Raw genomic sequence first — 13553 nt, forward strand, 5'->3', positions numbered from 1 at the left:
CCCTAAAGACACACCTATGCCCTCATAATTCTTGCCTTTTTTGTCACATTTGTCTTCACTTCCTTGAAAGGAATACATAATCAAGCAATGTGTACACTGGGCTCATCAGATATACCCTACTCAGTGTTTGAGGGCCTGTAACTGTTATGTCCCAACAAGACAGACACTTCCAGTTACTGACAATTTTGCCAAAATGTAATCTCAAACTACTTAAAAGTTGTTGAGAAGTATAATGAAATCCTATATGACTAATAATGAGTATAATTGAGCATGTGATCTCAACCAAATCACTTATGCACTTTTTGCTTCAGTGGAAGAAAGAGGCCTAAACAGAATCCTGTACAGCCAATTTTTAATGATGCTGCCAATATGAGCATTGGATTAAAGTATTTTATATTTGAACAGAATTAATTGAAATATCTCTGCATAGTCGCCACCCCCTCCCTGCCAAAAGAAAAAAGGAAAAAAAAAAAAAAAGGAAAAAAGAAAAAAGAAAAAAGAAGAAGAAAAAAAGTTGTGTCTTGCCATATAGAAAAAAAAGTTGCATATCAGAGAGGGGGGAAAGTGGCCTTAATTTCCCAGAGTAGCCAATGACCCTGGATTCTTCTCTTTTTCTTTCAAGAGAGGCCTTTGCTGAGACAGACCAAGTGGCTGCACTGAAAATGAAGCCATGTTTGTCTTTGAATAGATGTCAGAGATCACAGTTGGTTTCGAAATTTTAGGGCAGCAGCTATCTGCAGTGGCACTGCCTGATACACAGTGCAAACAGAACAAAGAGGGTCGATCTTTTGTTATCTGCTTTTATTTATGTTTATTTTAGCCCTTCTCTCTAACATGTACGTGTGCTCAGAGAGAAACGTCACTTCCTAAACTGAGTGTGCTCCTTTTGGTATGTGGATGCTCCTGAGAAAAATAATCCATTGGCTTGAGAAAGCTCCCATGGCAGTCTTATGGTATGAACTGATTTTTACTGACTTAGCAGGGAATGGAGGCTATTTTGTAAATTCATCCCTATTTTATGGAGACTTTTGAGGATGAGTGGAACTTTTTTAAGCTGAGCACGTGGCAGATAAAAGCCTTGTCAGCACCTGGATGGGATCTCTACTGAAAAATATCCTGTGGACATTACCCACCCAGCCCACTGGGGTACAGGGTCTGTGCATCCTTAGGGAGAAAAGCTTAGGGGTTTGACCCCAATGGCATTCACAAACAGAGCCTTGTGGGTTTGTATGTGGCCCATGAGTGTCTGCTGAAAGCTTTGCATGGATCAGAATTTATGTGTCTGAGCTCAGAACAGTCAGCCCCCTGCCATCTTCTCTGGGCTTCTTTCTTCAGATAAAAATATGTATCTACCCAAGCAATAAGTTGAATGTAAGTTGGCTTTATTACTGTAGTGACGTTGAATGGTTGGTTGCTGGGTGACCTTGCTTCTGATTTTATGGTCTAGGCCAGCTCTGGCAGCAGAGAGGTGTGGCCACGTATTGCACTCTGTTGTCAGGCTTCTCCTGAGATCATCAGAGGTTCAGTGTCAGCTCCCCTACAGCCTGGGAAGCTGTAAACCTTTGCCATTTGTTATGTGAAAGCCTGGATCCACAAGGAAGGGCTGGAGGAGATAAATGCCTGACAAGAGGAACTATTATTAAGGCTTAAAAGAAAGGCCAAGCCCTGTGAAATCCAGCACGGAGCCAGGATCTGCAACCTTGGATTAGAGCAGTGACCACAGACCCGCCATGTGACTGCAGGGCTCTCACAAACTGGGATACTGGAGCCTGCATGGTTTGCTTTGCTTTTGCTTGGAGGGTGATTTGATGGTTTTCATTGGAAAACAAAGTTTTGCAGCTAATCAGACATGGAAGAATATGAAGGAGCAGATATTTTGGAAACCAGCTCTGTCTCTAATGGTCCTTGGTGCAAGGTGAGAACTTTTATTCCCCCTCCCCCCCTCAGTTACAGAAAATATTATCTTTCTGCTGTTTACCGGTGACTTCAGCAAACCATTGGCCTTGGACCAGACTGAATGCAACCTCTGCATCAGCTTTGTAAACAACTTCAGAAATTCCTTAGAGCAAGGCTGTGCTAAACATTAGGAAGAGAAATGAAATGGTAATGTGTGTGGTTAAGTGACTGTCATCCAGCTCGCTGCAAGTAACAAATCTGTGCTGTGGAAACTACCAAAATAGTTTTCTTAGGTGCTGGGAGAATCCAGAAACTTCAGATAATTTTAGCAAAGCCACTGCTTTAAGATTTGCAAGTCAAGCGTGTTGAGTAAAACCACAGCAAGCACAGGGTAAGATAAGCATTAACTTGGGCAAACAAATTGACAATTTAACTGCGTGGAACTCAGTGTCCAGCAGCAGCTCCTCCTATTCCCCCAGAGCTCACTCGAGAGCATTTAACCTCCCCAATGGGTCAGCTGTGCTTCTTGTCAAATCCTGAGCAGTGACGTTCAGAGATTGTTTTCTGTTTGCTTGTGTTTGTAATTTGATCTCATGTAACAACATTGTCCTCGGCTCACATATAACCACGGGGGTAACTCTGACATCCTGCCTGAAAAAAATCCCCTTGTTGTTTCCTGTGTTTGACGTTTGAAAGATTTCCAGTTTGGACAGGTTAGCGTGTTTATATTAATCTCATCCTGCTGCTTGAAATTAAACGATTAGCATTTTGGGAGCTGGACCTTCTACTCCCATTCTGGTTTCCCCAAAAAACCTGGGGTTTGTTATCTTCACAAGTTTTGGAGGGGACTGGAGGAAGTTTTTGTTTCATGTGCTGAGGCCAGGATTTCAGTCCAGACATTTGTGCTATGAAAAAGGATTCTCTGGGAGGTCATGTCAGAAATGTGCCAGTTTCAATTCAAGCTCAGTATTGCCTTTCCTTCATAGGAATTACTGGAAACTAAGAAACTAAGGAAATGGGAAATCTGAAAGTATGAGTGCTTGCTACTTGTTAAAAAATACTCTTAGTGAATACAGACATGTGTGTATCTAATGAAAAGACAGTTTGAAGAGCTGGTCAAGCAGAAGAAAAACAATCACCTTGTCCTGTTGGAACATCTCAGCATTGATTGTTTGGTGCATCTCCCACAACACTGCCCAGACAGTCGTTCTCATCAGTGCTTAGGGTCCTTCACTTCAGCATGTCTAACAAAACCTAAAAAAACTGCTGCTGCATTTGCTGTTTGCCATGCTTATTTTCTGTTTCCAAAGCTGGATATCCATTAAAAGGCAGAAGCAACGCTCAAAAAAAAAAAAAAAAAGGGGGACAAAACAATGAGAGTAGTTTGCAAACATGAAGGCTGAAAATTATTCACCTCAAATATTTGGCAACTGGGCAACAATAACAAAATAGAACTATGGAGCAGCTTGCAATCAAAAAGTCTGTGCTTTCATAGTATATATTATTCATCTCAGATCCTGGTTTCTGTGGAGGCAGAGGGCTAGAAACTGATTTCTGGAAGTAGTGTACTCAGTCAATTTTTACTACATCTACAGGTGTCCTATTGGTGCTTTTTTAGAAACAGATTTTAATTCATGGGAGCCTGGGCAGGATGCATGGCTGTGGCAGGAAAGAATATATTGAATAACAACATGCACTCTATCATGGCCTAAAAGTTCACAGAGTAGATGAAGATTTATACTATTGTTTTGTGCCTCATAGGATATGATTTTCTTTCTGTAAACCTGATATTTTCTAGTTTTTCCTTTAAAAATGGGAAAAACTACCCCCTGCCCTGGGAAAACTTGAGAGGATTTTTTTCAACCATATTTTAGTCATATTGGTTGCAATCTTAAAATTTTTACTTCACTGTGTTAGCAAGCACATTTTTTCTAAATAAATATTGAGAAATAATATTGAGTATAGCTCATCATTCAGCTGTTCAGCAACTGCCTTCACATCTTTCAAGTGCAAATCTGTGTTTGCAAATAACTTTGTCTGCCTCTCATTGTGGGTACAAGTGTTACTCATTAGAGCTTTTTGTCAGCATCCCAAAATGTGGTAATTGAAGATCCAGCTACAAATATTTCTGTTTGCATTTCCTATCTTAGTGTTTAGTTTAAGAGGGTTGAATCTTAAGCAAAAGTGTGTTGATGTTCCTTTGTTTATGTTTATTATAAAATCATAAAACACTGTCATTTTCTGTGGTTAGCCCAGGGCTGAGCACGGAGACCTGCACGTGGGGCTGGCTTGCACCCGAGCCAGCAGGGCCTTGCTGTCATACAATTCTAAATGCACTTAGAGGTTTTTAAATGAAAAAGAACTGGTTAGTTATTAACTTGAAGAAATATCTGATTTTAGAGAACAGAAGATTACAAAACAAACTGGATTTTCACCAGCTCCTGAAGGGCAAACAGTACACTACTCTCCACATTTCCCTGCAGTGTGTTTGTGTTGAAGCTTTTTCACTCTCATAGTACTTGATGTAAATGTTAATTAGCACTCCAGGGAAAATGTGTTAACAAATGTACCTTTGACACAGGTCCACAGCTATGCTTTGCTCTGTAGCTGCAGGCTGGAAGGATTAGCTGGTAAAGTCGCTGGTGCAGCTTTTGAGGAAAGTTTTCAAACAGGAGTTCAGGAGAGCTTGCTGAGCACTTGGACTTTGCTGCTCTGCTGCAGCTCAGGCTGCTCTGTGGAAGAGGTCCTGGGTAAAATGTGAGCACTTCTAAGAAAGAAGAGCAAACTCCTAGAAAAGGGATCCTTCTAACCATTAATGGGCTTCAAAAAAGACTGCCTGGGCTATGGCTTTCCTGTGATGAAGAAAAAATGACTTAGCACAAACTTTGTGGCAGAATTTATTCCTTCTCCTCCCCCAGTGCTGAGCTTGATTAGCAGTAAGTGGTAATTCCTGTAAGTTGTTAGAGTAGAAAGGTAACAGTAGTGCATTCATAAACACATTTACCTCATCACTGCACTTCTTTGCCTTTCCAGAAACAGCAGGGCAGGGATTCAGAAATGGAAATCATTCACAGGCTGGGATTTTTCAGCAGTATTCAAACCTGCCTCAACTCAGGTTAGCATGTAGATATATTGGTGGTTTCTGGCCAGATTAATTCCAGAACCTGCCATGACTTCTGTGAAAACATATGCAGAGCCACTCATCAAGACTTGGGTTGTTCAGCTATTCATTTCTGTGCAGCATCAAGTCCTGATTTCTCCCTGATGAGGAATAGCTCATATTTAAGACACAGTGAGAAGAGTCCAAGGTTATTAACCACTCTCTGGAAATGAGGTTGGTGATTTCAGCCCAGCCCTCCTGAAACTGGTCTGGGGTTTGCAATAGCAACGAAAACCCTGCTGCAGGAGCATGCCTGTGCCTCCAAGAGCAAAAGGAAAAACTGTTGTTGGGAGTACCCTCCCTCCCTGGAGCAGGATGTTACATGAAGGATGCTGCTGTTGCACATGGGTCTTGATCAGCTGGGCTAACCCTGGCACCCTTCTTGTGTTGCCCTCAGTGGGTATTTAGTGGCTAGAAGGATGCCTCATATTTTTTCCCTCCTGTAAAATGGTTTCTTCCTGGCTTTTCTAGCCCTATGGGGAGTTTCAAACCAGTAAGCTGTTGCTGGTGAGGGGCCATCAGCCTTTGTTTCAGAGCTCACTCAGAGGCTTTCAGGGACTTCAGCAAGGAGTAGGAGGGTGGGCAGAACGTGAACTAGTGCATATCTGAGTGGTGAGCAGCCCACAGGACACGGTTCAGAGCCTGACCTCTAAGTAGGTCAGCCATGGGAGGCACTGGTGTTTTCTGCTCACCAGTGTCCAGGTTTCAAGTGTGAACCAGGCTGTGCAGACTGTACTCGGGCTCTTTGTCCCAGCCATGCCTTCAGCTTGGCCTGGCCTGCAGGCTGGGACAGCCCTGAGAAGGTTTCCTGGCAGAGGGAGTTCATGGGAGCACTCTTATTTTGAAGTGCAGGTGAAAGAAACACCAATCTTTTCCGCAGTGGGAGATCTCCTCACTTCGAATTGTTGCTAAATAAACGTGGCCTTGACTCGGTCAGATATGTCCAAAACTACTGGATGGAAGCCCTCTGGCAGGGTACTGCCTGAAGATGCTGCTGCCTGGGAGGAGGGATTTACTGTTTCAAACTGCTCCCTCCTTGCCCCCAGTGAGCAAAGAGCACAGAGCACCCCAAACCCACCGTGTGTGAGGCACTGAGCAGGGATGGGCAGCCTGGGGAGGCACCCACCACCCCACAGCACCTGAGCCGGCCCTGGCTCCACTGACTCCAGCACCTGTGGCTCCACTGACTCCAGCAGCCCCTCTCTCTGTGAGCATGGCTGGATTTTGGCACCATCCAACTGCCCATGGAGTGGTGACAGAGGTCAGACCTGAGCTATGCTGGTTGGTGCCGTGGATGTGTTAAATCACTTTATTAAGAATGACGGGCTGGATTAGCATCTAGCTCTGCTCCTGCTGAAAAATTCCACGTGGAGATACAGGGCTGTGGGTTTAGCTGCCCAAAGAGGAAACAGCACACGGCACCTCCAGAGTCAGCTACTGATAGGTCATAACCAAGCAGACTGCCTGCTTCTGAGTCCTGTGGCAGTGACAAAAGATAGAAGTAACTTTTATTGTAAAAACTCCCTTGCTTCAATAGCCCCCCTTCCAATCTGATTGCAATTAGTTTTCTCAGCTGCTATACTTTTGCTGTTTGTTTCTATATTCATAAATCTTGTCTTCCAAATTTTAGCAACAATAGATCAGCAATTGTCTAAGATCATGTAAAAATTGAAACTTTAATTGAAACAGTTCCATCCAGAGAGTTGCTGTCTATCTGGCTGCTTTTGTTTTGGCTCTTGCTGTAAGTAATCCGACTCCACAGTATCCAGCCAGGGGTTAAAATTCAGCACAAGACAAGTGCAAAACTCTCTCAGGTTTTGAAAAGTTGTTTGCTGTCTAACTCAGCAATAATCTGGTTCTCGCATTCAAGTAAACTGATCACCCAGCAGGAACTGGACTTTTGCCTTGTTGAAGGATGAATGTTGTTTTAGCGGCTCAAAAGGAAAACATACAAGAAATGCAGAATCCTTGTTGACCCAACAACTGAAAGAAACACCACAACATTTCCTAAATCAACACACGGCAATTCTCAAAACTAAGCCTGAACAGCAGCCAGAAGCTTACAAGGCAGGAGATGATACCATGAGCAATCTGAGACCTTGAATCCTCCCTGCCTAAGCCATGGGGGTGAGCTGGGAGCTCTGTCTAGTGATGTTCACTCGTGTCTCAGAAGAGCTGTTTGTGCATGAACCTACTTGCTTTGCAGTCAGGAAATTTAATTACTGCTTCCACAGTAGCCCTCAAAGAGTACCCTGTGCATGAAATATGCATTCATACCTGATATGTCCCACAATTTCTTCTGTTTCCGCATATGGAGTTAAGCTTAATGTTCCATACACTGTGGACAAATAGTAGTTGTCATGGGTACCATAGCCTTGAATTTCCTGTCTCCTGGGTGATTAAATTCCCCACAGTAATTTTACTTTATTGGTTTGTGTCAGTAACTCCTTATTTCCTTGGTTTGCTCTCCTTGAGGACATTTCACAGGATACTTGGATCTCCTCAGGCTTTTGCATTTTGCACACCAGTTTCAGGAAAAAAATTGAGTGTTCTGCACAAGGTGTGTAGAGCAGCAGGAAACAGAACAGAGTGAAGCCCCTCTAGGGGCTCTGTGAGCCCCAGGCTCTGCAGTGGATGCCACTTCAGCTTGTTGAAGTCTGTGCTGCTGGAAATCCCCAGCCTCAGTGAGCAGCCCACTCCAACACCTGCACAGCTTTAGTACTGCTGTTTCCTCCTGCCACGCTGTCTCTGTGCTGTGAGTGCACCTCCTCATGCCCTGTCTGCAGGAGATGTGCAGAATAACTTCATCTGTTCTCCCCAGGAGGCTGGTGCTGGTAACAGGCAGAGTGAGTGGCCATCCTGCCTGCTGGAATTCACAGAGTGTCAGCAGGAATCTGATGGGCTTTGAGATATTCTGCCTCTGGTCCTACAGAAACAAAAGGGCTACATTTGGCTGATGGGACTTGGGGGCTTTTGCAACACTACTAGCTGCTCTGCCAGTGCTTTACAAGCTATCCAGATGTTTACGTCTATTCCATAATCCTAGCCCTCCAGAAAATGACATAAAATAATATGGAAATGGGAACAACAACCTGTAAAAATGTACCCTTAGCTGGTAAGTAAAATGAGCAAGTAGTGGTTAAATGCAAAAATTTATGCAACGGGCATAAAAAGACAGTGGGAGCTTTTGGTGTTTAATATGAAATGTTCTATAAATAAAGCTAGGTGGCTACATATTGACAAATTGGTCACCCCTAATTTAAGGCATGTCATAGGCAGTGGAAAAAAGTGTTCCCAGAGACCTGACTAATGTGGATAGAAATAGAGAGCAATTTGGAAAACTAAAGCTAGAATGAGAGGATTGTCACTGCAGACCCTGCAGGCTGGATGTCAGTGCTGCCAGCTGAACAGCACTTTCCTCCAACAGCCTCCCTGGTACTGAGCTTGATTAACTGGCACTGCTTACTTTGAAGTCCTGATAATTAAAGTTGGAGTGTCATCTGCATTGTAATTAATATGCTCCTCTGCACCTAATTCATTCTGACAGTATAGATTAATGATGGTAAATGACCAACAAGGATTTATCATGAGATGATTCTTAGTTCTACAGGCTGCCTCAGACAATTACAGGAAGCGATTGTTAACTTCAGGCTATTGTCCTAGTGTAATCGTGCATGTGCATTCTCAGCGTTGTTTTGCAGTAAAACCCATCCAAGGGCTTCATAAAGATTCAGTTATGGCCCCTAAGAGGCTGAGCCACTCTCGTAAAAGTGGGAGAGAGGAAGCACAGATTGGTGATACCGCTCTGATTTTTCAGTATCCCAGCGCACGTAGTCTCTGCCGGTATCTGCAGGAGCTGAGACTGAGCACTATTTCTGCAAATCAGATGCTTTTATAAATATAATTGTGTTGGGAGATTGGGCAACAGGGTCATCTGTGCAGTGGGGTGCACAACTGGGGCTGGGCAGCTTCGTTTGTTACCAGTGCTCTCCCTCTGTGGCAGTGCTGGTGTCTCCTCCATCGGTGCCATGGGGAGGAAGGACCTTTTTCTCTGAGCCACAGTAACTCAGCAGTCCTGTCTGCCAAGAGCTGCTGTGCATCTAAGCAATAGCCTCAAAGAGTGGTCATTATTTTCAACTACCAAAACACACTATATAGAAGAGATGCCCCCTCAAAAGGAAGGTACTGATCTCCCTGAAAGGTTAGAGCCTCAGGAGGTTTCACTAGTCGGGCTTGCAAAATCTTGACTTTCAAGCCAAACTGGTCACAGTTGGGGACAATACCACGTCATGCTAAGCAAAAGGTCATGAAAAATGAGGTAAATGAAGTGAAATTTTCCAAAGCATATAAGGTGCTCAAGCTCTGCTTGCTTCTTGCAAAAAGTGGTTTCATCATTGCGTTTTCTTATAATAGCTTCCTTGTGTACACAAGGAACTTAACCTGGCTTATTTAAACTGCATCACGCATTGCTGCAAGAATACCTGATTAACAAGATGATCAATGTGTGCTGTTCCACTTGTCAGTCAATAGGAATTAATATACAGGAGACTAGTTCAGAAATGAGAGATTATAATGGACATTTGCTTTTCTTTGTGCTGAAGTGTTGCTGCGTGAACAAACAGGTGCTAATGTGTTGAACAGAGCTCCACTGCCTCCCCTCCCTAAGGCTGGCATTTTCCTCACTCCTTGACTGTTCCCTCATTTGTACCAATCCCAAACTCCTTCCTAGGAATGGTGAAGCTGCTTTCTGCTTGTAGTAGAAGCCTGGGATTTTTTTTCCCTCTGCCTTGAGATGTTCCTGGGAGTGCCTCTCCAACCTCCTGTCAGTCCCCTCCAGCCTCTGCAGCAGCTTTTGCAGTGCTGGCCATGAGCTTGCGGTTGGCTGAGGCTGTCATTGACCCCAAATGGACCCGAGTCAGCCTCTGGTGTGGTTGGTCTACCAGTGTCATGCACTCTCATGCCAGATCAAGCACAAGGCTTAACTGCAAGTGGTTTTAGTGTTTATCGGAAAATATTGCTCCGTTTTGCCCGTACTGCCCTGGGGACACCAGCGTGATCCTGGTGGCTGCTGGTTGTGCAACACTGCTCCCTGTGCTACTTCTCTGCACTTTAATGACATTGTTTCTCTTCCACCAGTAACCACATGGGATGGGTAACAAGACCCGAGCAAATAAGAAAGGTGGGAAAAGAATGAAAAAGTAGAAACATCTTTTTTTTTTCTTCCCCTCCTTCTTCTTCCCCCTAGTAACAAAATCTATTGTAGCTGACCTGTCCCTCCTTCCCCATGATGCCTTGAGAGGCCACCTAGAACAGAGGCTAGACAGTGTTAAAGTAATAAAGTAGTTATTTATTAAAGAGGCCTTCAAAAGATGGACCTTGGGCAGTACAAGAGCCTGACTGAGGCTACACCAAGATGGACAATGGGACACACATTTTCACACTTTTGTAAGTTTTGGTCTATTTACATATTGGGGTTAATTGTCCAATTACAGCTTCAGGTTATGAAGTCCCATCCACCCAGTTTGCTCTCCTCAATCTGCTGTTGTTTGTACATTTTGGGCCTGAAGCTGCAACAGTGTCCTTGGTTCTGGGGCTGGAAAAGGATTGTTTTGTCTAACTAAATTGTGAAGAGAACTTTCTAGCTTGCTATATGAAGTTCAGAGTTATATACTAATGCAGTACAGAATCTGGAAAATGTGAAAGCTAAAACTCAAGGCATCACCCAACCTCAGAGAGATGGTGATGAGGCAGCTTTGGAAGGGAGGAGTGTGTGGATGAAAGAGGAGGTCTCTGGGGCATCATGGCCATGGAAACATGCAAAGTTGGTGTTAGTATTTGTTATTGTTGGCTGCAGAGACACCTGCTCTGCACCTTCAGCCCTGCAGGAACTGGGGTACATCTGAAAGGGTTTATCTGTGAATAAGAAAATAGGGGTTGAGAGCAGAGCTGGATCAATGGTGAGTTTCTTGTTTGCTCTCTAACCCTTTCCCCTCTGCTATGAAATATAAACATAGATCTAATGAAACTAAAAGCAGAGGTCGCTTTGGAAAAAAATTAAGGAAGTTTTAGAGGAAAATTTTTAAATTTTGCAAAATGTTTTTATTCAATCCAAAAAGAATGCCTGCAGTTGCTTTATAAGCTGTTTCTGTTTGTCCCCTTTCATTTTAGGAAAAAAAAAAAAACAACAAACCCAACCCATTCAATTTAGAAAATACCAAAGCAAAACATTTCACAGAACCATAGAATAGTTGAGGTTGGAAGGGAACACTGGAGATCATCTAGTTCAACCCTTCTGCTCAAAGCATATTTGAATATGCTATACATTTCTGGTTTGAATTTTTTTCTGTGTCCACAGTAATTTTCCAAATTTGGCTTGAATTTCTAAACAGAACTGTGTTCCCTCCCCAGCTGTATTTTGGGATCAACTTTGTATTTACTGATTTTTATTTTCTTAGGCTTCTGTTTGGGAAATCTATGTCCTCTGTGCTAGGCTGGCAATGTATGCTCTCTTCAGACTCCCTGTAGAAAGTGTTTTCCAGATGTCACAGGTTCCACAGAGCTTTTCTTTTCTTCTTCCACATGGCTTTATATAACCACAAGTGTTTGACTTTATATTTGCTTATTGCAGCACACTTCTAAGTTGAAAATATGTGGATACTCATGGGAGCAAAACATTAGCATTTATTATAAAAGGTAGTAATATACTGTCTGGTTGGCTTCCTACCTGTGTCCATACATAGAATTACAGAGTCTTTTAGGTTCGAAAAGACCTTTAAGATCATCAAGTCCAGCCATAAAACCAACAAGTCCACCACTAAACCATGCTCCTCTCATCTCGAAATGCTGACCCATGTCTGCCAATAAGTTATTAAAGGGACATGGTAGTGTCTGTCATTTATCCACTAACTTTTTTTGCCAAGTTAATATAAAAAGCAACCCAAAACTGAAAAAATGGCAAAGCATTCATAGGACATAAAGAGCAGCTGGGGATGCAGACACATGAATAACTAGGATGCCTCAGACTTGTATGTGCCCAAAAGCTTACACGAGGACTAAAATAAGGTTGCTTTGTGAAATCCATTTGTTGGTGCCCATGACAGTGTCACCCTTGGTGCCCTGTGGGGTTTGACACCTGAATTCCTGCTGGTTGAGGGTGAGTGCACTGTCTGAGCTGCCATTTGGCAGAGATGTTTAATGGAAATTGGTGTGATTTCCAAATGGACGCTGGCTGGAGCAATATGATTGGATTTGTCCCATTTGTAGTCACAAAGTGCTGTGGGTTGGGGCTGTGGAAGTGTCTTTCACCTCTGTATGAGAGCTGCACTAATGTCATGGAAAGGAAATCTCTCACTTCTACTACAGCATGAAACTTGTCTACTCTTTGTGAAATGGAAAGACAGTAATGAATCTCAGAAAATGTAACTCAGCCCTTCTATAATTGTTTTTCTTTTATCAAGGATTTTAATTTCCTTTTCTGCCTTTTCTTATTGCAAATTAAAAAAAACCCAACCCAAACAAACAAAAACCAAATGGCTAAAACTCCAGGGTTCCTTAGCAAAACTATTCCCTCATGCTTTTATCTGGAGCAGTTTTTCAACAGTGACATGAGCTCACAATATGTTAGTCTGACTCTAAATAAGATTTTCCAGAGTTGGATGAAGGTTTTGGCTTAGTTCTAGAATAAACTACTTTGGAGACCTTTCTGGAGTGGATTCTGGATAACCTGGCACCATTTAAAGGATTATAAAGTTATGCATAATTTGCCCTTTCAAAATACTCGAGGCTTTTAAATTTCTCACCCCAGAAAATATCTTCCTTTTCATCAAACATCAGCTGTTTCCAATTGCTTCATTCTATTTTGGTCACTTATTCTCTCTTTTCCTTCCCATGCATGACTAAATATCTCCTTTAAATCAACGTGAAGCAATTTGTTTTTCCATTCATCCATTCGGTTGTGCTGGTTCCTTTCACCATCGGAATGCCACATGAATGTCATACATTGAGGGAGGAACATCATCTGTGCAGCCCTGAGTGCAGGAGTGCTCAGCACCAGTTCTGCAGCTTAGCACTTAAAAAACACACCAGCTGCCCGTTTCTGCATGTTTTAACTGGTTAATTTTCTGCAGCTCTGTCCAGAAATGCTCAAGCCATGGCAGCCCCACACAACAGTGCGATGCCCAGGCTTGTGGTCTCATGGTGAGCTCTGGAGCAGTGGAACTCATTCTGCCTCAGCTCAGCATGGAGCTCAAGCAAAGTGGTCCTTCTGAGGGTCAGGCAGGCTGAGCCTGTGAGCCAGAACAGGCCAGGACAGGCTGCTCTGGCCGTGCTCCTTGGGAGGGTTTCCTGAGCTGCCGCAGCAATGCCCGGCTGCCGGTTTGGCTGTGCCGGCTGCTCAGAGGCACAGGCTCTGTGCTGTGCACAACTCCTGGCGTGGAGGGGGCCTAGGAACAGCTGACCTTACACAGAGGGATCCCTCTATGTAAGGATCCCTTGTTGA

The 13553-nt window shown here is 43.4% G+C and overlaps 1 protein-coding gene across 2 annotated transcripts in view; it reads left to right on the forward strand.

Moving 5' to 3' along the window:
• The first annotated feature begins 1479 nt into the window (after positions 1–1479).
• The window catches only part of PDE8A (phosphodiesterase 8A), a 155588-nt gene continuing 143514 nt past the window's right edge, over positions 1480–13553 (forward strand). Inside the window, exon 1 of one of the 2 annotated variants that reach the window (XM_083871356.1) lies at positions 1480–1915. In XM_083871356.1, the coding sequence (XP_083727482.1) occupies positions 1850–1915 (66 nt within the window). In that variant the 5' untranslated portion in view covers positions 1480–1849. Of the gene's footprint in view, positions 1916–5088; positions 5231–13553 lie in introns of those variants that run through there. The other variant, XM_083871360.1, reaches the window with a different exon arrangement.

This window comes from Zosterops lateralis, assembly GCF_965231275.1.
Source record: "Zosterops lateralis genome assembly, chromosome: 13".
NCBI classification, from domain to species: Eukaryota; Metazoa; Chordata; class Aves; order Passeriformes; family Zosteropidae; genus Zosterops; species Zosterops lateralis.